Raw genomic sequence first — 24,644 nt, 5'->3', positions numbered from 1 at the left:
TGATACAAAAAAGTTATGCATTACACTCCAGACATGGTTAGTTACCACTCTTCTGCTTGTACCTGCTAGTTTGAACAAAACATCCTCAACCATTATCCTGTCATCCCATCCTTATCTTACGAGGGGCCAGTGTGTTCCTGTGCCATCCCTTGGGAACTTGTTTACGTAGTTACTTGAGAACTCTGGGTGTCTTTGCACCATCCTCTGTGGTCAGGAATGTGCTTACTTGGTTAGCCAATACCTGGTGTGTTGTTATTTTGCCAAGGCCAGGCCTGCTGTGGTTCACAGCCTTTGGTTTACACTGTTAGTTATGCCTAGGGCTCCAGCAAGGCTGCAGTTCTTACAGAAGGTACCAAATCAAGAGAAACCGGGCGAGAGTGGATGTTTGTGCCCAAGGGGTTTGTTTTTTCAACTAAGTTATAGGTTACATGGTGTATACCCCTTGGGTGTAATTTACACCCATCACTGCAATGAAAGCAAAGAGCCATTGAATCCAGGTGGCCATTGGGAGGCCAGATCCTGAGCTACTATAAAAGGGCTAATTCTGCCACCGGATGCATGTCCTAGAGCAGTGATTGTGGGCACTAGCTGCTGACTAATGGCACAACTAACCTTGCTCCTTCAGTCATGAGCAGAGAGGGATGTGCTGCAGCTTGGGGGCTGTGTATTACCATACCAGGCTAACGGCATTTCTCCCCTGTGTAGGATGTCCTGCACTTGCTGAGAGGAGCTCCTCGACAAGTCACGCTTCTTCTCTGCAGGCCTCCGAAAGGTCTTCTTCCGGAAATAGACCAGAGCGCACTGGTAAGACAAGCCTTCTTAGTACTGCACTTGCATCCGTAGGCCTGGAAGTTCTCACTGAAGCACTTGCTAGTGAGTCTCAGACAAGAAGGACATGGATTATTCCTCCCTCCGTCAGGCAGCTCTGTTCTTTTCCTTTACTTTCTGTCTTGGAGTGCTCCCCTGAGAGAACTTTCCAGCTTCAGACATTGACCAAAACCACCAAGTCGTCTTAACCACTGCTGTGCTTTAGAATATATTATATTTACAATCAGTAGCGAGCTTCCCTGCTTGCTTCTGGGGAAGGGACAGTAGCAGCAGCTCATCCTACTTACTTCTACCTTCCTCTGGGCCCCCCACTCTCTGCGCAGCACTTCCTTCCTGTGTGCTTATATAGTGCTAGCTGCTGGGGACGCTTCCACCCAGTGAGCCCCTTAACTGTCTCTCCACTCAGATAACTGGCCTGCTTTGTCAGCTGCCCACCTTCAAATCTCAGTTAATATAAACGAGTGGAGATTTGAGTGGCAGAGTGCTGAACCAGCTCGCGACTGAGCCCGCCCTGGTACGCTCTCCCAACAACAAACCCTGCTCCCACAATTCAGCAGCGACTTTCTCAGTAGCCGGAGTAGTAAGAGGGGAGCAGCTCTGCCCCGCTGGTGATTCCAGTCTGATCTTCTTGTGGCACTGTAGCACTGAACCAGTGGGATGTCAAAGGGTGATTGCAGTGTTCTGGGACAGAACTGTGGCATTCTAGCCTAGGCCAAACATTGCACATGTTCTAAGCAGCAGTTTTCTGGGTGCTAATCTGGAGCTTTAAGTAGACTGGACCGTTATTGAGATTGGACATGAGATATTGAACCTTTGACCTCTAGGCTGCGAGTTAGTGAACTTCATGGAATGCCACCAGTGGTCTAAGTCCAGTTTCCTGTGTGCAGATGTCCGCCTCTCAGAAACCACTGTCATGACTAGTACTGATTAGCAGGGACATCAGAAAGGCCAAAGTATGAATGAACTGAATCTAATTTCCTTCTATAGTCTTGAATCTAATGAATCTAATTTCCTTCTATAGTCTTGTCTACACTAGAGAAATTTGGTGTGCCAGACAAACTCCTCCTGTGCTGTACCACATCTCATATCCACACACAAGCACTCTCTTGGTGCACAGGCCTTTGGATTAGATTTGATTCAGGCCAGGCTGACCACCCTGTGGTTCCCCATCATGCCAGTCTTCACTGCCAGAGGGCCTGAGTGGTTGGAGATGGCTGTTAGAATAGTCCCCATGGGACAAACAGATCCCCACACTACTGTGCTTCAGGGGCTTGTCTGCTCTTCTTTCTGCACTCTGCTGCACAGGGGTCAAATTAGCTGGAAGCCATTTACTGCTAACTGGAGATTGTCCACACACCAGAGGGCAGTGAAAGGGGGAGGAGAATGGGGCCCGAAAATGTATCCTGCTGCTGCTCATACTGCACCTATTTGCTGAAGAGAACTTCCAGGCTAGTCTCCAGAGTGGGGAGTCGAGTACCTCCCACTAGCAATACGTTAACTGGGGAAAAGTATTTTCCACATCCTTCTTTCCCTGGAGATTCAGCTATTTATAGTGTCTCTCAGAGCTATTCTTCCACCACGCCACCAGCACTGTGGTGTCCTGCATGGAGAGCTGGTTGATATTGGCTCCACTGTGTTCCTCTTAGCCTGTAACAGAGGAAGATGGTGAAGGAGTGATAGGAGAGGGAGGTGAAGCTAGATTAATCCCTCTCTGTTGTTTTGATAGACCCCAGTGCCTTCTCCGGTTAAGGAGTTTGGGACCGTGACACCAGCTACTCCAGAGCCCAGCAGTGGTGCGTCTCACGCTGCTAGTGAGAGGGACAGTACCTCTCAAGAACTGGAAGACCATATGGATTCTGAAGCAGTGGCCTCTTGTGGTGACCCTCCTGAGGAGGAGAACTTTTCTCCTGAGGAGCAGGACACGGAACCTTCCCAAGAGAAGCCACATGACAGGCTGGGAGCCCACAGTGAGTGCTCCTACAAGCACCTCTGGAAGTGGCGTCGGGAAGCTATTGCCTCTGAGATGTTCCTGTCTCTGGAGGAAGAAGTGATGCAGAACTGCTATTCACCATGTGAGAGCGGAAGGGCTGAAAGGTAAGAAGTGCGGAGCTCCACCCTGTGCTGCTTTCACTGGCCCTTAGAATTTTGCACCCAAGTGAAGTGCTGGGGGTTAAACACAAGGTTCTGTGCTTTTAACTGCTGTGTTAATTAACTAAGATTTCCCCTTACCAGCTGTTCATGCCTGTCCCAGCCTGCTGTCTCCACCTTCTCCCGCCTCCTTCCTGGAACTGTGCAATAAGCTGCATTGTGAGAGAATTGAATGAATAATGCATTATGGAAATAAACTGCATTGTCTAGCCAGGGCCTCATTCAGCTTCCACTGAACTCAGCAGAAGGACCCTATTGACTTAACTGGGAAATAAAGTAATTGAGATCTAGTTTAAGGTCTCTGTGTACTATCAGAGTGGTATTAAAGGGCTACAGAGTAAATGAGAATCAGGCCCATGGTCTTTTCCAAGCCCATTGTACTAAGTACAAAGGGAAGCTCACCAATTAAAAGCATAAAGTGTTCATAAGATTTTATTTCCAGATTCTGTACAATTTTTAAAGAAAGGAAAGGCTGTTAAAAGAACAGAGGAAAGAATATCAAGTTCATTCAGGTACCATTCTGCAATGTGAAATTCTCTAGCCGTCCTCCCCTTCTCAAAAGAAATGGGAGAGGAGACGCCGTGAAATGAGTGCTCTGCTGCTGATGGCGGGGGGAGCTCTGGGACTGTAGCACAAGAGTGAGAGCTCTTCCAGAGGGCCACTTCTTCTGTTTTATGAGATATTTGCTTTAGGAGGTGCTTGTGCCTATTCTCACATACAGCCAGTTGAGATCCTGGTGTGGCTGTCCAGATTCCCTTAGCAGCAATGACAGTACCAGAAATTCAGGGATTCTAGTACCCTTGCTCAGGGTCAATTCAGGGGGTGGCTGCAACGCCACACCACCTTTAGCTCACCCATTCCCCAAAAAGCTCTTGTGCATTTATGCATTCGAGCATTTCTAGTGTGAAAACTTGAGCCAATCAGTATTTGTTGTGTTGGAAGTTTTTCTGGTGGAAAATAGTTTAATCAAAAATGGAAGATTTTGCAGGAAAATGGCAATTCCAATGATGATTTTTTATTTTTTCCTGTGAAAAAAGTCTAACAGAAATTTTAGTTTGGTATCAACTTAAAAAGTCATTTTGTTTCAGCTTCTGGGTTTAAATAAACCTAAACAAAATTGACACTTTATGTCAAAATGTCCATTCAAAAGGATGATCTTTATTTCATTTCAACTTCAGATAGCCTTCTGTTTAAAAAAACTGAACCAAATTGTCATTTTAATTTGAAATGGGATGAAAATTTTCATTTCCCATTGGTTCAAAACTTCCCACTGGAGAAAAGACTTTTTATTCACAGGTTTCAGAGTGGTAGCCGTGTTAGTCTGTATCAGCAAAAAACAAGAAGGAGTCCTTGTGGCACCTTAGAGACTAACAAATTTATTTGGGCATAAGCTTTCATGGGCTATAACCCACTTCATCAGATGGGTTGTAGCCCACGAAAGCTTATGCCCAAATAAATTTGTTAGTCTCTAAGGTGCCACAAGGACTCATTAAGGTGCCACAAGGACTCATCTTTGTTGTTTTTTGTTCACAATTTCACATGGGAAAGAATTACATTTTTAGATCAACTCCAGTAAAAATGCCTGGAGAATTAGGATGATGTAACTTTCGTTATGCCTATGTAACCCATGCCAGCTTGGTGTGGCACTAATGAGTCTGTTACAGCTTTGGCTAAGTGCCACATTAGCTCATGCAGTAGAGGCTCATGCATTAAGCTTCAGATATTCCGGGTTCGATTCTGCCTGCTGATGAGCAGGGTCTGGGGAATTACATCTTCACTTCAAACTGGGTGTAAATTCCAACTTGAGGAGATGTACTTGTGCTAGTTCTGATCGAGCTGCCATGCTTGGAACAGAAGTGCAGTCACAATGGCGTGCATTGCCCCAGGTACACTTCCATCTGAAACCCTAGATGAGGGGTCGGCAACCTTGGAGAAGTGACTTGCCAAGTCTTCAGTAATGTAAGGTTTCTGCGCCAAAATAATTTTTACATTTACAGGGCCCCCCGACAGAACCCCAGACTGGCAGCGGGCTGAATGGGGCTGGCAGCTGGAACCCCAGACCGGCAGTGGGATGAGCAGCTCAGTATGCTGACGGTCTGGGGTTCCATCTACCACCCCCACTGCCAATCTGGGGTTCTGTCCACCGGCCCCGCTCAGCCCACTGCCGGTCTGGGGTTCTGTCCACCGATTCCTGCCAGCTGGGGTCCTGGCCCCGATCAGCCTGGTGCTGGCCAGGGTTCTGTTCACCCAGACTGGCAGCGGACTGGGCAGGGCCAGCGGCAGGGACCTTGGCGGGCAGGGGCCAGTGGACATAATCCCAGACCAGTGGCGGGCTGAGCGGCTCAGCCAGCTGATGATCTGGAGTTCCGGCCACCAGCTCCTGCCAGCTGGGGTCCTGGCTGTCGGCTGCTCTCAGCCTGCTGCCGGCCTAGGATTCTGTTCACTCAGGCAGGCAAGGGGCTGAGCGGGGCCAGCGGCTGGGACCCCGGATGGCAGTAGCATGCCAGTAAAAATCGGCTTGCGTGCCACCTTTGGCACGCATACTGTAGGTTGCTGACCAGTGCCCTAGATACATATTATGGGCAGCTGGCCCCTCATGCTGCTACCCTCTATTTTTAGCAAGCTAGCTCGATGGGAGCTAACGTGGGTATGTCTCCTTTAACTGGGAATTATACTTTCCAGCTCCAGTGTAGACATGCCCAGAATTACCATGGAAACTGCAGCTGTAGTGCTCATTATACACAGGCTACGCAGAATCCAGCCCATAGATTTCGGCTGAATTACTGATTTATGTAAGGGAGAGCAGGGTCAGGATCTCGGTGTCTTCCCTGGTGCCAGAGAGATGGGCTAGAAGCAGCCGTTGCTTGCAGTGGTATGAACCATTACTTGGCTGATTGCTATGAGCATTTGTAGCTCTGCCAACTACCTTCCAGGCCCAGTGCCTCACTGTCAAGTAACACAGCCTCTGCCATATGCTTAATGGTTGAGATCTCTGTTAAACTTGTGACCTCCTCCTTCTCCCCAGACCTTGTGTGCTGCCCTTCTTAAATATTTCATTAAATCATCAAGGTGCTCTTCCAGCACATCATAAACATCTGTCACCCTATCGAAGTACGTGCACTGACACACTGTCTGTTTCATTCCCCACGTAGCAGTGTTATTTGATATGGCCAGATCCTCTCCCTTTTCTCTCTATAGCAACGAGCTAATAAAGCGCTATTGCTCTCTTCATTGAGCTGCATACACACCTCGCTCCTCCAAACTCTTCCTCATTTACTCTTACCAGGAAACCTACCGGAGCCAATGGGAATGGGTCTTCATTCCACAGGGACATTCCACGTAACAGCTGTCTGTACCATCTCAGTGGGACTGATCACATGAGCTAAGAAGCGTTCTCTGTGTTTTTCAGTTTTCTGGCCAATCACAGATAGCAGCTCAAACAAAACTCAGCTCTTAGGCTCTCGGGCTTAAGATAGGAAAGGCTAGAGTGACTTACACTCCTTTTAGTTGCATTTATTCACTTGCTTTTGAATGCCGGGCAACAGTAATCTGTAATCAGAGGGATGGGGAGAATGTTGAAAGATATTATTATTAATAAAATATCTATCCTCTGTGAAACAGGGTTCTTTGTAAATGACACACATCAAAGCCCATTTTGAGATTGTTTTAAATGTTTTTTCATCATTTTTTTTTACATCATTTACATCAATGGGGTCAAGAGCGGGCTTGTAATGGAAAGTTATTTACCACCTTAACTATAGAGAGATTACTGCTTCATCATAACATACCTGTTGGTCCCATGAACAACGGTTGCCATGCAAAGAATTGTATGCGTTAGGCATTGCCTTTCAAATAAGGAGAAGGTGGAGATGAAAACTGATGAGACGTTGCAATACAAATTCATACTATGCATTGGACAAGTTATTTGCTTATCCTTTTTTTTTAAAAGGCAAGTGAATGAATTTATAATACTAGGAGGATAATTGAAAATGTGGCCTCAGGGACAGAGCACTGGACTGCAACTCAGCAGAGGTAGGTGCTGTTCCCAGTTCTGCCAGTGGCCTGCTGGCTGACCTTGGGCAGGTCACATTGCTTCCATGTGCCTCAGTTTCCCCATATGTAAAATGGGGATAATGAAACTACTCTCCTTGGTGTAGCACTTGGATGTCGAGGGATGAAAAGTGCTAGATAAGAGCTAAGTTTTTTTATTGACTCTTTCTTCCCGGTTTAATAAAAAAACTAGAACTAGTGACAAAATGAGGAAAATTTTGTGCAAAATGCTTTGTGAAAAATGTATCTGTGTTTTACAGACAAATTTTGAAGCCTGAAATGATTTGGGTAAGTGTACAAAATGCAGTACTTGTTCTCATGACTGATTACTTGTATTGTGTAGCTATATACTTCCTGGAGGCCATGGAGAGCAGTTTAGTATCATAAGTATTTAGATAAGACAAAAGGGAGATGATTTACCTACAGCAGAGGTTTCAGAGTCCTGCTGGTGAAGTATCTGGGAGGCAAGTCCTTCCTGCCCTGCAATCATATGGGTTTTTCTTTCTTTCCCAGCCCTGCCTTTGAGAGGAGTGACGATGACCTCGCCAGCACCTATTGCATCCCTGACAATCTCTCCCCCACCCCAGCTGATGAGGAGTATCTCACGCTCAGCTCCACATCTCTGATCTCTCTCTCATGTGGCGGGAGCTCAGACACGGCCTCCACCACTATCGCCACCCCACAGCCACGTGGCCCTTTCTCGGCCCCCTTCCCTGCCAGAGAACTGGGCAATAGCAACAATGAGTGGGAGGACTTTGAGGAACTAGACGGTGAGGAGAAGGAAGAGGAATATACCATGGTAAGTGATAACTATTGTAATAGCCCTATCATAAGCTGTGACCCTTATTTTTATTACAGTCCAAAATACAGAGTCTGCTCTGACCAGGTCCCAAACACTGAATCTGTGTATTGCTTGGTGCATTAAAGACCTGCAGCCAGGATCCCACCTGCTGTGAATCAGTGTAGCTACAACTGATGCTGATTTCTCCCAGCTGAAGATCTGTCCCCTAATTTGTATCTAAAACATAAAAGAAGAAGGCATGAGAAAGGAAGGTGTTAAAACACATTGTGTGCTGCATTTGACAGGAAATGGAGGTGCTTGTCACTGTGACAAGATCGGAGAACAATTGTTATGGATTCACGGTGGTTCCTAACAAACTGGACAACTGCCTGTATGTGGAGGAAATCCTGGCTGAGCCTGCCCTGTCTGATGGAAGACTGAGAAGAGGGGACAGACTCATTATGGTACAGAAATCCTTTGAATTAAAAAGGAGGAACAGACGCTAGTAGACCAGTGTCGTCTTGCTTTGTAGCAGGAGTATAAGATGCCAGAAATGTTAATTCATTCACTATATTAAATGTAACAAGCTACATTAACATAATAGTTTGCTTCCTTTGATGTATAAACAAAGCCTAGTTTTTTGAAGGTTCTTCCTCAGCTTGTTGTGTTAAGCCTTGTCTTCCTTGGAGGAGTAGAGAATTGGAGCAGGAGGTTTTTCAGTCCTCAAACTGATGGGTATTGGGAATGTTTGAATCTTTAACAAAGGCAGCTTTCCCTGCAAGTGTACGTCAGGTGTTTTGAGTTAAATATGTTAACAAAAAACAAAAACAAAAATAACCCCAATGAGTTTTAAAAAGTCTGACTAGATTCTCCCTCCCCTCTGAATATCTGGGGTTTCCATACCTAGTTTCCTGATGTCATCCTGCTAGTTCTCCCATCTTCCATAAAGGCCTCCAACAAAAATAAGGTAGACAAGAGCTGATATTTCTAATGTAAAAAGAAAGAGAAAGACATTAAAAAATGTCTTTCACACTTTCATTATACATCATGAAGAAACAAATCAGGGCAAAATGCATGGAAAGGCTATTTGAAAAGAGAATTTTATAGTAGTGAATGCTACAACAACTCAGTCAGACCAGACTGGAGACTGCCTGAAGCCTGTATACCAAGCTTTGTAAAAGGAAGGAATGTGTGGTCAGTTAATAAAAGACCTAGGACATGATTATAGCTCCTGTCTGTCTCTTAGGTGAACGGAGTTGACGTCACAGCATTCTCCTTTGATAAAACCCTGGCGTTGCTGCACAGCTCTTCTCACGATTTGAGCCTGGTGGTTGGCCGGGTTAAGGAGGACCTCCATGCCTCTATTAGACCAGATGAGATTCCTGAAATCACCCTCACGAAAGGCGACAATGGACAACTGGGTATGTGGTGCCGAGACTGAAATTTGCCCCTTCTTTAGGCCAGGACGGTGCTAGTGGTAAGCTGCATGAGAACTGGCACATTCCTAGATTTGTTCACTGGTGGGTTAGCTTGCCAGCTTCCCAATGCCATTCTTCAGGCTGGCCCAAGTCTATAGGTCATTGTTTATCACACAGGGAGCTGAACACTGCTGCTCCTGAAGTCAGGGCAAAACCTGTTGTGGCAGTAAGATCTGGCTTTAGATATATTTTCTGGGGAATCTCTTTAATATCAGATTTTTGGATGTCAAGGGCTTAGGCCAGAGGCCTAGATGTTGACGTCTACCATCAGCTGAGATACATGAAGCAGCATTAGACCAAAAAAACACAAGTGTGTTTTTGAGAAGAAGGGTGGTCTGGTGGTTAGGGTGCTAGCCTGGGTCTTTGGTTCAATTCTCTGCTCTGCCCGAGACTTCTTGTGTGACTATGGGTGAGTCACTTCATCTCTCCGTGCCTCAGTTTCCTCATCTGTGCAATGGGGATAATAGTCCTGCTTCACAAAAGTACTGAGGTTAAATCAATTAAAGAGTGGTGCTGAGATAATGAGAGCCGTATAAGTACCTTGGCTAGTCTGAATTCAATAACTATCCAATAGCAAGTGCTACACTCCAGTAGTTGGGTGCGGGTAGGCCCTTCATTGTTTTGTTCTTACGTTTCTCTCAGTAACATGTCCCTGTTTTTCACTGCCCCAGCCTGTGCTCTAACATCTAGTCCAGCTGGTGCAGGATTGTTCCCTACAGGATATCATCCAGTGCTTTGTCCAGCCTAGCGTCAGTGGAGACGAGTCTCTTGTGGGAGATTGTTCCACTGTCCTAGTCTCATGCTAAGGAACGTTCAGAAACCACTTAGACACAATACACTTATCTGTATCCTTCCAGGCTTGAAGTTAACAGGAGGAGCCGGGAGCAAATTGCAGGATATCTATGTGCTTGAGATCGTGCCAGGCTCTCCCGCCAGCATAGAAGGCAGCTTGCAGCCACGGGATCAGATTGTCTACATCTGCGGGCTATGGACGGAGGGCCTCAGCCTGGACGATGCAGTGCGAGTGTGTGAGGCTGCCAGCCACAATGTCTGCATCAGGGCAATAAGGTAAATCTGACTCTGTGATGCTTTAATGAGACTTCCGTGGGTTAGTGCAGGGTGCAGTACCCCATCTCCCTCTTTTCCTCCTAGTCTGTTGCTGCTCCTCTCTCCCCGTTTCCGCTGCTCTGTGGTGTGAGTGGGAGAGGTCAGTCTTGTTCTCAGTAGCAAGTCATATTGCTGTGTTGGCATCTAATATCAGAGGGGTAGCTGTGTTAGTCTGTATCCCTAAAAACAACAAGGAGTCCGGTGGCACCTTAAAGACTAACAGATTTATTTGAACATAAGCTTTCCTGGGTAAAAACCCCACTTTTTCAGATGTGTTGGCATCTGTTATGTTCATGACACACTCACAGAGAAGTTAAAGTGTTTTGGTTTTTTGCTTTCTGGAAGTAAGAAATGTAACACTACTTTATATTTTGGAATCCAGCACCCTAACGCACCACAACGAAAACCAGAGTGAGACAAACCAGGCTGCTGTCTAAGGCAGGCAGGCACAATTCAACCCACCTTACTCTAGGCTGGCTCTTTGCAGACTTCCCAAAGAGAATCCAGTTCACACAACTTTCCTCAGAGCCCCTAGCCTGCAAGCAGGACCGTTACAATTTAAAGTAACAGCATGTAATCTTAACACAGTTTTTCCAACACACAGTAGCATCTGAAAAAGAGAAGCTTGTAATCTCAGTCTGAAAACTTCATCTCAGTCCTTTGCCATTACAGACCGCATTCATGAATGGAATCATAGAGGGTGAACTGAAGGGAAGGAGTTCGTTACAAAATGTAGGACCTGACTTGGGCTGCCCAAATGTGCCTCGGGTCAGTCTTTCAGAACATGGAAGGTCTCCACAGTGTAGGCTGAGTTCAGGTTCCTGAGGGAGGGGGAATCTCCAATTTAGATGTCATTGTTTTACAGGTAATTTCACTGAGCTAGTTATTACTAGAGGGCCAAGTTCTGAAGACAGTGGGGTTGCAGGGGGGTATAAGGGAGGATTTGATTCTAAATTACTTTAAATATTAAAATAATTGCTGGTGAATCATTTACTAAGGAAAATATTTCTAGTCCAGGTGGCAGAATTCATTCTAGACCATGGCTAGTGCAGAGAGACCCTCATTTTCAGAGTCCTTCCTCCAGGGGGTTAAGAAATAATATGACTGGTGGAAGCACCTCACTCACCCCAGCGTGTTGCCCCGTATTTGATTAACAAGTACCAGTGTGAACTCTCAGGTTGTAGGTGGATCATCCCAGGTGACTCGAGTTCAAGTTCCTCCCAGCCAACTGGCTGGCCATCCAATTATTCCTTGGCTGTGACCTTCAGGCCAATTATCTTAGTACAAACTTCTCCTTAGTACTTTAAATGTACTTTGGGAAATGTAGCAGCTGCATGGAACTTAGAGGGAGGAGCACAGCTTCCAGGAGAGAAAGATTTGGAGGAGGTATAGGGACTCGGGCATCAGCAGTCAGGCCTAATGGTTAGAATCAGGAGCCTGGAACCAAATCCAGTTGCCAAGCCAGGGGTCAAAGCTGGAGTCAGCGTAGGGCGTAGGAACAGGGACCTAGATCAAGGCAGGAAAGCAGGAACTGGGAACTGACGGGGTCTGGGATAAGGAGAACAGGAACAGGGAGGAAGGCAAGTGGGCAAGATCTGTGGTAGCAGCCAGCCAAGGAGTCTTCTAGTTGCTCAGACAACTTCCTTTGCCTCTTTCTGGTTTAAGTAGGGCTTCCCAGCCAATCAGTGAAGCTGGATGTCTCCCCCAATCAGGAGCTTCATGCAAGCTACAGCATTGCTGGCCCCCTTCTCCAGTTGTTCAGGTGAGCTGCTAGATGGCAGCTGTGGTCTGAGCACTTCCTGTGAGCCTGGATTCGAGGCTTATCATTGCTCACAGGAGGCATCAGGAAGCCAGTGTATGTGCACATGGCTGGCATGCCTGCTGCAATTGCAGCACCTCTGTAAATAGTTGTCATAATAAAGAACCAGTTTATTATTAGAAACATGGAGTCCTTGTTTATTATTACCCAGCAGGCAGTGCATGAGAGAGGTGGTATAGGTGTTTTCTAACATAGATGGCTGTGACATGAGGAAGGTGGTGGTGAAGGTAACAAGGAGCCATGGACAAACCAGTCTTCTCCTAGGTGGAGCAGATAGCCATCACTTCATTTTCAGCCCACATCCATTCCCAAGCCATCACTTTCTAATGCGCCTTAATTGGCATGGATGAGAATGTCAGTCTGTCCTGTGGAGCAGTGCCATGTCGTTACGCTGAATGCATGGCAGAACAATTCGCTGGCAAACATTTGTAGTAGCTATGGATCCAACCAGAAAAGTTTCATCTGGATTTGGATCCAAGCTTTCCCAGTGTTCCTATTCAGATCTGTCTGATAGAACTGGCCCCAGTCATCAAGTTCAGACTCAGATCCAAACTCCCAGGAATGTTTGTGGTTTCAGTTTGGGTCTGTTGCTTATCAGGAGAAGTGGTCATTTTTTCTGATCTAGTAGCAGATTAACTGTAATTTGTAGTTAATGTTTCTCTCCTGGGTTACCCATCTATTAGGAGGTAGTAATTTAGTTATCTCTTAGCAAAAGATTACTGCAGAGATAGGCATTAGAGGGATTTTGCCTGGTGGAGGAGAAAAGTGGGTTAGGAGCTGGATGGGTTATTCCAGTAATACTCAGACTGAGGCTGGGGAGCCACAAGTGGCTTTTTAATGTCTCCTGTGACTTTTTGCAGCATATGATATTAAAACACTGTGTGATTTCATTGTTAACCAGTCAGGCTGCTTTTTCTATGATCACATGTTTCCTTCTCATGAAGAGCTGTTGAATCTATAGTACTATAGTAAATGAACCAATGAATTCACGACTGTGGCTCTTTTGGGTAATGTTGATTGCTAATTTGGCTCTGGAAACACTGAGGTTTGAATATCACTGGCCTGTTCCCATCTGTTCAATCAACAGAATAAAATGATGGTATGTAGGATGCACTCTCTTCCTTGGTGTTGCTCTTAGCATTATCGCTGGACTCTGAAGCATCTTACAGATGCAGTAAATGGGGCCCGAGAGGAATTTCTCCTCTGCTTCTGCTCTTAGCAGGTGCAAACCAAACTCAGTGACCCCAACCATCTATAATTACTGCCTTCTTTTCTTAAAGTTGAAGTGAAATGCTTAAAAACAAAGAAAATAGTACAAGATCTGAAATAAAAACCAATCTGTAGAGACTCAACAAGTGAGATCAGGGTCTAACTGTCCAGGACCGGCGCCAGCGTTTTTGGCGCCCTAGACGCATGGCCATTTCACTGCCCCGCGTGCTGCTCCCGCGGCTCCGGTGGACCTGCCGCAGGCGTACCTGCGGGAGGTCCACCGGAGCCATGGGACCAGCGGACCCTCCACAGGCACGCCTGCGGCAGGTCAACCGGAGCCGCCTGCCGTCCCCCTGGCAAAATGCCGCCCCCCCCCAATAATCCTGGCACCCTAGGCGATTGCCTTGGTCACCTAAATGGAAGCGCTGGCCCTGTAACTACCCTGAGAGTCATGGGTTGTTCAGGCCCATCTAAAAATGTAATTAAAAAGCATTTACTCCTTTGTATACTTGCCAAGACCTGACTTTACGCTTCTGTGGTTTCCTATGCTGCAGCTGGACTAGGGACGTAACCAGGGCAGGGTGAGAGGGGAAGCTGCCCTGGTTGCAAAGCTGCAAGGGCAGAAAAATGGAGGGGGAGGCATGTGGGGTCATTTACCCTCCCAGATTTCTGCCTTTTATTTAGCATTGACGTTTTCAAACTGTGGCACACACCCCTCTCATCAGGTCTTGACTGCACTTTGAATTTATTTTGGTCCCTGATTCAATGAAGCCCTGCACAGGCTATAGCAGAGGTCTTAAACTCAATTTACCTTAGGGACAGTGCCAATCCTCAAATCCTCCTAAGTGAGCCAATAATGTCACTGAAGATGGTGTTCAGAAAAGAAAACGTTTTATATTGTATTTTTTATTTTGAATTTCTTAGAAATAATAAAACTGTCATATAACTGTGTACAATTCTTCACCTGCAAGCAAGTTTTAGTGTTTGCCAGACACCTGGCAAAGCTTCAGTTCTGTCAGTTTGTTGATGTTTGGCCCCAGTGACTGAGCAGTTGAAACCTTCAGGATTGCAGCAAGGTGTGCATCAGATAGCCATGTTCTGTATTTTTGACATGTTTATGGAAAAAACATGGAAAAAAGTGATGCTGCCTCCATGGCTGACTCTGCCCGGCAACTAATGATGCTGCCTCCATGGCTGACTCTGCCTGGCGACTAGTGATGCTGCCTCCATGGTTGACTCTGCCCGGCAACTAGTGATGGTATTTCTGTCCCTCTCCTCCAGCCACTGGGAGCTGCAGGGAGCGGTGCCTGCAGCAGACATTGCTGGCAGTGTGTCTGCATGTGTCTCTCCTCTGCGGGCTGCAGTGAAGAGGTTCTCGGGCCGCAGATGGTCCAATGATCAGGACTTTGAGACCCCTGGGCTATAGCATGATACCCCGAAACAACTCCTAGATATCTCAGATGGAAAATCAAATAATATAAACACACCAAAAAGAGTTATCTTGCTTAAAGAGCTGACTAGTGAGTCTGTTGTATGTCCAATAGGATTTCCGTTAAGCTTGAATAATTAATTATTATCCACTATTTGTATTATAGTAGCACATAAAGGCCCCAACTGAGATGCACATTTATATACGTAGAGACACCACCTGTTCTTAAGAGCCTTCCATGTAAATGGACAAGCCAAACAAAGGGTAAATGAAATGAAGGGTTATTATCCACATGTTACAGATGGGGAACTGAGGTTGGATTTAACCAAATGCACTGTGGATGTCTCTACATTGGGGCAGACAATATATAACAGGTGCTTTCTTTCTCAAACATATATGATTAAGGAGTATTGATGTTGGATAAATATGGAATAAGAATCTATACATTCATTAAAGGTAAGTTCTTTAAAAACAACAATAATGAAAGTACAGATGTAAAAAATATTACTAAACTATATGCCTTTTAAACATATAGTACTCATACTTACATTGCAAGGTCTGGAATTCTTAGCATTCAGAAAATTTTCTTTTTTTTGGCAGAAATGGCAATCCAGTGGTTCCCACAAAGCAGCAGAATAGTAAGTAATGCTAGTTATATTTTTATTTATGGGTTCACAGTACAGACTTGAATGTGGGAATCATGGACTCATAGAAATGTAGGGCTGGAGGGGACCTCAAGAGATCATCATGTTCAATCCTCTAGACTGAGGCAGGACCAAGTACACCAAGTACCTAGACCATCCCTGACAGGTGTTTGTCCAACCTGTTCTTAGAAACCTCCAGTGATGGGGATTCCACAACCTCCCTTCGAAGCCTGTTCCAGAGCTTAACTGCCCTTAGAGTTAGAAAGTTTTTCCTAATGTGTAACCTAAATCTGCCTTGCTGCAGATTAAGCCCATTACTTCTCATCCTAACTTTAGTGGACATGGAGAACAATTGATCACCATCCTCTTTAGAACAGCCCTTAACACGTTTGAAGATTGTTATCAAGTCACCCCTCAGTCGTCTTTTCTCAAGACTAAACATGCCCAGTTTTTTAACCTTTCCAAGTAAAACAGGTTTTCTAAACCTTTTATTATCTTTGTTGCTTTTCTCTGGAATCTCTCTAACTTGTCCATATCTTTCCTCAAATTAGGCACCCAGAACTGGACACAGTTACAATTTTGTAATTGTGCATTTGATTTTTTCCTTCCTAAATTCAGGACTTTGTGCTTTCCTTTATTGATTTGCATCTTGTTGATTTCAGACCAATTCTCCAATTTCTAAAAGTGGTTTTAAATTCTAATCCTGTGCTCCAAAGTGTTTGGAGCCACTCCCAGCTTGGTGTCATCTGCAGACTTTATAAGCAGACTCTCCACTCCATTATCCAAGTCATTAATGAAACTATTGAAAAGTAACAGACACAAAACAGACCCCTGTGGAACCCCTCTATATGCGCACTCCTAGTTTGCAAACCATTGATAATTACTTTTTTATTATGGTCTTTTAGTCAGTTTTGCACCCACCTTATAGTAGTTTCTTCTAGATCACATTTCCATAGTTTCCTTATGAGACTGTCTTGTGGGACTCTGTCAAAAGCCTTACTAAAATCAAGATATAGCATCTCTACAGCTTCTCGCCATCTAGTAGGCCTGTAACGCAATCAAATTAGGTTAGTTTGGCATGATTTGTTCTTGATAAATCCATGCTGGCTATTTCTTCTAATCCTATTGTCCTCTCGGTGCTTACAAATAGATTGTTTATCCTTTGTTTCAGTATCTTTTCAGGTATTGAAGTTAGGCTGATGGGTCTATAACTCCCTGGATCCTCTCTGTTCCTGTTTTTAAAGTTAGGTACTATGTTTGCCTTTTCCAGCTTCTGGCACCTCACCCATCCTCCATGAGTTCTCAAAGATAATTGCTAATAGTTCTGAGATTGCTTCAGCTGGTTCCTTATGTACCCTAAGATGAATTTCATCAGACCCTGCCACTTGAATACATTTAATTTATCTAAATATTCTTGAAATTGTTCTTTCCCTGTTTGGCTTGCATTCTTTCCCCCTCATTGTTAAATTAATTGTGTGGAGTGTCTGATCACCAGTAATCTTTTTAGTGAAGACTGATGCAAAATCAGCATTAAAAACCTTGATGTCATCAGTTATTACCTCTCCTTCCCCACTAAGTAGAGGACCTACAATTTCCTTCCTCTTCTCTTGCTCCTAATGTATTTAAGGAACCTCTTCTAATTACCTTTTACATCCCTAGCTAGGTGTCATTCTTTTTGTGCCTTCACCTTTCTGTATTTGTCCCTACATGCTTATGCTATTCTTTTATTCCCCTCTGAGCAATTTGTCCGTGTTTCCACATTTTGTAGGATTCCTTTTTGGTTTTGCATGTGATTAAACAGCTCCCGATGGAGCCATATTGGTCTCTTATTATTCTTCCTATCTTTCCTTTTCACAGGGTTAGTTTGCAGTTTGTCTTTAATATTGTCTCCTTGAGAGACTGCTCTCCTTTATCATTTCTTCCCCTGGGACCTTACCTACCAGTTTTCTGAGTTTTATTAAAGTCTGCTTTTTGGAATTTGTTGTCCTTATTCTGCTGCCTTTGCTTCTGCTTTTCCTTAGAATCAATTTCACCCAAATTGCCTTCCACCTTCAGATTTGTAACCAATTCCACTGTTGGTCTGAAGAAAGTCTAAAATGGCTGTCTCCCTGGCTACTTCCTCCACTTTCTGAACAAAAAATTTGTCCGTAATAGCTTCCAAGAACTTACTGGAAAATTTGTATTTTGCCCTCTAACTTTTCCAACTGATGTCTGGGAAGCTGAAGTCCCTCATTACTAGCAGGTCTTGTGCTTTGGATATTGCGGTTGTTTTAGAAATGCCTCATCCACCTCCTCTTCCTGATTTGATGGAGACCCCTACCATGATGACATCCCTCTTTTTCCACTTTTATTTTTACCCTGAGACTTTCAACTGCTCTGCCTCTCCCCTCCTGCTGGACCTCAGAACAAGTGTTAATATATTCTTGGTGTACCGTGCAACACCTCCTCGCCTTTTCCCTGCCTGTCCTTCCTGAACAAGCTATACCCCTCTATGCCAATATTCCTGTCATAAGATTTATCCCCCAAGTCTCTGTGATGCCAAATAAGTCATAATTTAGCTTGTGTACTAATACTTCCAGTTCTTCCTGTGTATTCCAAATGCTCCTTGCATTTGTATACAGACATCTAAGATGTAGAGCAGATTCCCCCAATGATTTCCTTGTTATTGCTTTCATGACTTCTATTGTAAAAAAAATTTCTGCTCCCTCCCCCAACATTTAACCCTTTGTTAAAGTCGCCTTTTTGTGCTTATCTATGGGTTTATCTGCCCCCCTTTGAACCTAGTTTAAAGCCTTCCTCACAAGGTTGGCAAGCTGGTGTCAAAAGATGCTAATCCTCTTCTTAGTCAGGCAGACTCCATCTCTTCCCAGCATCACATGTCAAGGAAGCCAAAGCCCACCTGTCGACACCATCTGCACAGCCATGCATTCATCTTCAGGATGTGTGCTCCTGCCTAGGCCCTTACCCTCAACTGAGAGGATGGACGAGAACATAGCCTCACCCCCAACTCCTTCAGCCTCACCCTCAGAGCCCTGTAGTCACTGCTGATCTGCTCAGGGTCGTACCTGGCAGTTTTATTAGTGCCCATGTGGATAAGCAGCATGAGGCACTGGTTAGAGGGATAATGTTTCCAGGATCGTGGATCAGAGTCTCAATAACCTTTCCATAATGTCTTGTACGTGGACTCCAGGCAGGCAGCTGACTTCCTGGGACTTCATGTCAGGTCTGCAGATGGATGTCTCCAGCCCCCTCAGAAGGGAGTCACAGACCACAAGCACCCTATGCCTCCTCCTCTTGGGTCTGATGGCCATGACCCTCTCCGCTTTGGGGGCAGGTGGCACCTTCTCTTCAGCCATTGGGGTCTGCCCTTCACTGCTTATTGCCAGTACAGCATACTGGTTCTTGACTGTGAAGGATGGGGAACCTGGATGGGGGTGGAGCACTGTCTACTGTTTGAGGCTGCCGGCAGCCAGTCTCCTTCCAGCAGAGGCGCCTTCCTTCTATGGTGCTGCTGTAGCAATCTGTAGTCAGCTAACATCCTCCATCCTGGACATCTCATGCTCCTGGATGCTACATGGATGTACCATCTCCTCCTGCAGCTCCCTTACCTGCTTCCTGAGGGACTCCAGCAATAGACACCTCTCACACCAGGTGGTTCTTCATGCCTGGCTTTCATTGGCAGGAACATGCAGGCTGTATTCCCAGCAAGTCAAGACAAGGACCTGGATAGAAGCTGCCAGGGTCAGGAGGACACCTATTTGGCCAGGGCCCCCCTGCAGGCAAAGGAAGAGCTAGCAGTGGTGTTAGCAGCACACCATTTTCCTCCTATTGTGACTTCTTCCTTGTAGAGTATCTGCAAGTTAAGAGAAGGAAAATAACAACCCTAATTACCTGCATTCCTTCGCTGGTGAACTCCCTTAATCTCCCAGCTGCCTTCATCTTACTAACCACATGTCTATGTTGATACTTCGCTTTTTAAAATATGCAATGGATAAATACCACTTTTAATTTATTATTTCTACTAAAATCACACCCACAGTGAGAACAGAATTACCAGCACTTTACCAAAAGAACTTGGTGAACTATTGGCCAAGAATAATTTTGTTCAGGGAATTTAACCCATGTTTGAATTCTCCATGCTCAGATTTCAGTGAATTTGTTCATTGTTCAGACAGTTTGGATGGAAGTTTTCTGCAAACATATTTTAGTCTCTGGGTTGATTGCAAACGATTCACTAAGACGGTTTTGACTATTTTCTATCCATACTTCACTGTTGCACAATGTGATTGGTCATCTAAGGCCTTGTCTACACTGCACCAGTGTAACCACACTGATAGAAAAAAAGAAACCAACTGTGCTGTTATAAATCCCTTTTTAGCACTGTAATTGCATCTGCACTAGGGAGCTGCATGGATGTAACCAAATCTGGTTTTCAACTGTTTTAGGTAAATTGATGCAAAACCTGAATGTAGATGAGGCCTAAGTCAAGTGATGATGTTTCTGATACCTGATTGGCTACCTGAAATCTTTATCCATATGAGGAAGGCCTGAAAAACTCACTTCTGGACCAAAGTGTCTCACCAGCCCATATTTCATTCATCTTAGTGAGACTCTAGCTTTCCATGAATTTTCCCAGGACCCTTTCAAAACCAGTTATTCTCTTTCCATAGATTTATTATTGTGATGATAAGTGACACAAAGGCGCAGTAAATTTCATCTCCATGATTACATATTCTTTTTATAATCCCAAATGATTCTTTTTAGCAAAGCCCTTTTAAAAATAATAATAATTTGCTTCTCAGTGCATTTATTGTGTTGACAAGGTAACACCTTCCTTATGTGCAACACGATGGCCAAAAACGCTAATACAATCCTTGGATGTATAAACAGGGGAATCTTGAGAAGAAGTAGGAAGGTTTTATTACCTCTGTATTTGGCCCTGGTGCGACCACTGGTGTCCAATGATGGTGGCCACAGTGCAAGAAGGATATTGGTAAATTGCAGAAGGTTCAGAGAAGAGCCATGAGAATGATTAAAGGATTCAGGGGGAAACACATGCCTTATAATGATAGCCTTCAGGATCTCAATCTCTTTAGATTAAGAAAGAGAAGGTTCAGTGGTGACTTGGTCAGTCTATAAGTACTGTGACAAAGTTCCTCCTCTACCTTAGTGGGTCCTGTGCTTATTGGCAGATTTGCTCAACTCAGTGATCTTCCCCACAGTCTGGGTCACTCCTCCTGTGTCTGATCAGGAGTTGCGAGGTTTGGGGGGAACCTGGGCCCACCCTCTACTTCAGGTTCCAGCCCAGGGCCCTGTGGATTGCAGCTGTCTATAGTACCTCCTGTAACAGCTGCATGGCAGCTACACCTCCCTGGGCTAATTCCCCATGGTCTCCTCCAAACACCTTCTTTATCCTCATCACAGGATCTTCCTCCTGGTGTCTGATAACGCTTGTACTCCTTAGTCCTCCAGGAGCTCTCACTCTCACTCTCACTCTCACTCTCACTCTCACTCTCACTCTCACTCTCACTCTCACTCTCACTCTCAGCTCCTTGTGCCTCTTGCTCCCAGCTCCTCACACACACTTCTTCTCCTCTGGCTCCCCCATCCCTGACTGGAGTGAGCTCCTTTTTAAACCCAGATGCGCTGATTAGCCTGCCTTGATTGGCTGCAGGTGTTCTAATCAGCCTGTCTGCCTGAATTGGTTCTAGCAGGTTCCTGATTACTCCAGTGCAGCCCTTGCTCTGGTCACTCAGGGAACAGAAAACTACTCATCCAGTGACCAGTATATTTGCCCTCTACCAGACTCCTGTACCACACTGGCCTGGGTCTGTCACAGTACCTACATGAACAACAAAAAACTGATAATAAAAGGCTCTTCAATCGAGCAGCCAGTAGTGTAAAAAATCCAATGACTGGAAGTTAAAGCTAGAAAACTTCAGATTAGAAATAATATGCAATTTTTTAACAGTGTGGACAATTGGAACTCCTGGAACAATTTACCTCAGAATGTGCTGGATTCTCTATCAGAGAAAAATTTTAAATGAAGATTGCATATTTTTCTTAAAAATCTGCTGTATTTCAAACAGGAATTTTTACAGGGAAGTCCCATAGCCTGTGTTATAAGGATATTTGTTAGATTATCATAGTGGTCCCTTCTGGCCTATGAATGTAGTAATTTACATTATTTGAGTTCCATAATAACACAGTAGAACATTTATTGCTTATATAATTCAAACATAAAAAAAACCCACATAGTGAAGCCAGTGAAAGTTGCTAAGGGATAATAATGCAAAACTCAAAGCCAGAAAGGAACAGGAAATATAGTTTTCAGAGAGGTAGCTGTGTTAGTCTGTGTCAGCAAAAACAACAAGGAGTCCTTGTGGCACCTTAGAGACTAACAAATTTATTTGGGCATAAGCTTTCGTGGGTTAAAACCCACTTCATCTGGTGCAAGGAGTGGAAAATACAGTAGGCAGGTATAAATACACAGCACATGAAAAGATAGGAGTTGCCTTACCAAGTGGGGAGTCACTGCTAACAAATCAATTCAATTAAGGTGAAAGTGGCCTATTCTCAACAGTTAACAAGAAGGGGTGAATACCTAGGGAGGGAAAATCACTTTTGTAGTGCTAATGAGGCCAATGCAAACAGTTGACAAGAAGGTGTGAGTATCAGCAGAGGACAATTAGTTTTTGCAGTGACGCATCCAGTCCCAGTCTTTGTTCAGGCCTAATTTGATGATGTCCAGTTTGCAAATTAATTCCAATTCTAAATTTCTCATTGGAGTCTGTTTTTGAAGTTTTTTTGTTGAAGAATTGCCACTTTTAAGTCTGTTTTTCAGTGTCCAGGGAGATTGAAGTGTTCTCCTACAGGTTTTTGAATGTTATAAATCTGGAGGTCTGATTTGTGTCCATTTATTCTTTTGCATAGAGATGTCCGGTTTGGCCAATGTACCTGCAGAGGGGCATTGCTGGCACATGATGGCATATAGCACGTTGGTAGATGTGCAAGTGAACAAGCCCCTGATGGTGAGGCTGATGTGGTTAGGGCCTGTGATGGAATCCTTTGAATAGATATGTGGACAGAGTTGGCAACGGGGTTTGTTGCAGGGACTGGTTCCTGGGTTAGTGTTTTTGTTGTGTGGTGTGTAGTTGCTGGTGAGTATTTGCTTCAGGTTTGGGGGCTGTCTGTAAGCGACGACTAGCCTGTGTATTTATACCTGCCTACTGTATTTTCCACTCAATGCATCTGATGAAGTGGGTTTTAGCCCACAAAAGCTTACGCCCAAATACATTTTTTAGTCTCTAAGGTGCCACAAGGACTCCTCCTTGTTTTTTTAGGAAATATAGTGTACTGTAAAGCTATATATCTACATACATTGCCTTTTCACATATACACTCACAAACATACTATTCATTCCCTTAGCAAATTGGCCCGACTTGAGCGCAGTCACCAAAGATAACATTAACTTTGCCCTGTGCTTGTTGTCAGCATTTTAAAAACATTAATTATGGTGATTAAACTGCATGACATACTCGTGAGTTATGCAAGTATTAATTATACCACTGTGCAAATGAGGAAACTTAAGCACAGGACAAGGACTCTGTCTACACAGCAATTAGACACCCCTGGCTGGAGCCGGAGCTCTGGGACCCTCCCACCTCGCAGAGTCCCAGAGCCCAAGCTTCAGCCTGTGCCTCGAAGTCTGTACTGCAGTGAAACAGCCCTGCAGCCCAAGCCCCATGCAAGCCTGAGTTGGTTAGAACAGGCCAGCCAAGGGTTTTTCATTGCATTATACCCCAAGCGTCTCATCCAGGGTCATACAGTGAGTGAGTACTGGAGTTGAGATTAGAATCCAGAAGTCCTGGCAACTAGTTGGCTAATCTAAACCCTAGTCTGCACTCTCTCAGATACATTAAATTTAGCAGGGTGCCTATCAGCTATAGCAAATCTACACGCTTGTTTTTTAGAGCCACCTGCTGTGCCAGAGGAAGTCAAAGTATCTCTCTCAAGTGAAAACATGAGTCTCCAAGAACAACATCTACCCCATCAACATAGTAAGGAAATTACTTGGCATTTCTCAATCTAGCTTTGTAATGTTTCATGCCATCTCTTTCAAAGAAAAAGAAAATCTGAGGTGCTTCTGGCTGTGAATGGAAAAGATTAATTATTAGTAAGCAAAACGGCCTCCCCTGGAGTATCAGAGAACATTTTTGTACATTATCGATTGTCCAACTGATGTTTCCTGTGACGTGCAGCTTTAAGGGTTGCTTGGGAAACTGCTATGTGGGAGGTAAAAGGACAGTAGAGGACAGGCACAGGGTTCAGTTAACAGCTCAAGAAGTGGAACTAAACAAGCAAACGGTGTACATGCAGAGTGAGTTTTTGGTGGTGGTCTTTTGCTTGTGAAAACAAAAATAACTTGCGTTATGTCTAATAGTAGTGCGATGTCCAGTGTTACACTGTAAAACGTACCACTAATGCAGCTTTGTAAGAACCCATCCTGTTTTCTCACAGCAAAGCACTCGGAGGAAGAAAGTGGTTGGGTTGAGCATAGCACATCTGCCTCAGCAGATTATGAGGTAAGTCATCGTTTTATTAAGTGAAAGGCAGCCTGCTGAGCAGAAGGATCTCGATACAGATTTTGGCAGTGGGATTTTCTACAGTGACACTGAATGTATTTGCTTTATCTTCTGTTCCATTGCAAGTGTAAGCATATTCCATGAGGGCTATAGCTTGTGAGGTGCAGAGCGATCACTGGCTTGAAGGTGCTGAGCCGCTCACAGGACTGAGTCCCTCTACTGCTGTTTTTCTATGTGTAATATTGCTATATTACTGGCTCCGTAGTATAAAAAACCCTGATCATACACAGTGCCCTCTTGGGAGCACTCACAAGGAGTTTAGTGTTTCCAGCTCCTCACAGGATCGAGCCTGAACAGAGAAGGAAAATGGCACAGACACTAGAGATTTAACAGTACAGGTGGTAATTCTGCGGAAATGAAAGTAACTAGGGCTGTTAAACACCTTCACAGTGTGAGAGTCCCCAGAACTCCTTGGAACGTGAGATTTCTGTATGTCAGTATGAAATTGTTAAACTGGTCCAGTGTGTGATAAACCTGTGGAATTTTACAAATATTTTTGATCCAAA

At 44.7% G+C, this 24,644-nt stretch overlaps 1 protein-coding gene across 2 annotated transcripts in view; it reads left to right on the top strand.

Annotated features, from left to right (window-relative positions):
• FRMPD2 (FERM and PDZ domain containing 2) overlaps positions 1–24,644 on the top strand; it is a 135,015-nt gene that overhangs the window by 78,694 nt on the left and 31,677 nt on the right. For both annotated transcript variants that reach the window (XM_050960056.1, XM_050960054.1), the window contains 9 exons: positions 706–804; positions 2,555–2,922; positions 7,540–7,825; positions 8,113–8,271; positions 9,054–9,228; positions 10,143–10,353; positions 15,450–15,487; positions 23,467–23,553; positions 24,014–24,078. In XM_050960056.1, coding sequence (XP_050816013.1) covers positions 706–804; positions 2,555–2,922; positions 7,540–7,825; positions 8,113–8,271; positions 9,054–9,228; positions 10,143–10,353; positions 15,450–15,487; positions 23,467–23,553; positions 24,014–24,078 — 1,488 coding nt within the window. The remainder of the gene's footprint in view (positions 1–705; positions 805–2,554; positions 2,923–7,539; positions 7,826–8,112; positions 8,272–9,053; positions 9,229–10,142; positions 10,354–15,449; positions 15,488–23,466; positions 23,554–24,013; positions 24,079–24,644) is intronic.

Source organism: Gopherus flavomarginatus, chromosome 6 (assembly GCF_025201925.1).
Source record: "Gopherus flavomarginatus isolate rGopFla2 chromosome 6, rGopFla2.mat.asm, whole genome shotgun sequence".
NCBI lineage: Eukaryota > Metazoa > Chordata > Testudines > Testudinidae > Gopherus > Gopherus flavomarginatus.
The sequence above is the reverse complement of the archived record's forward strand: the minus strand, read 5'-3'. Positions and strand labels throughout refer to the sequence as shown.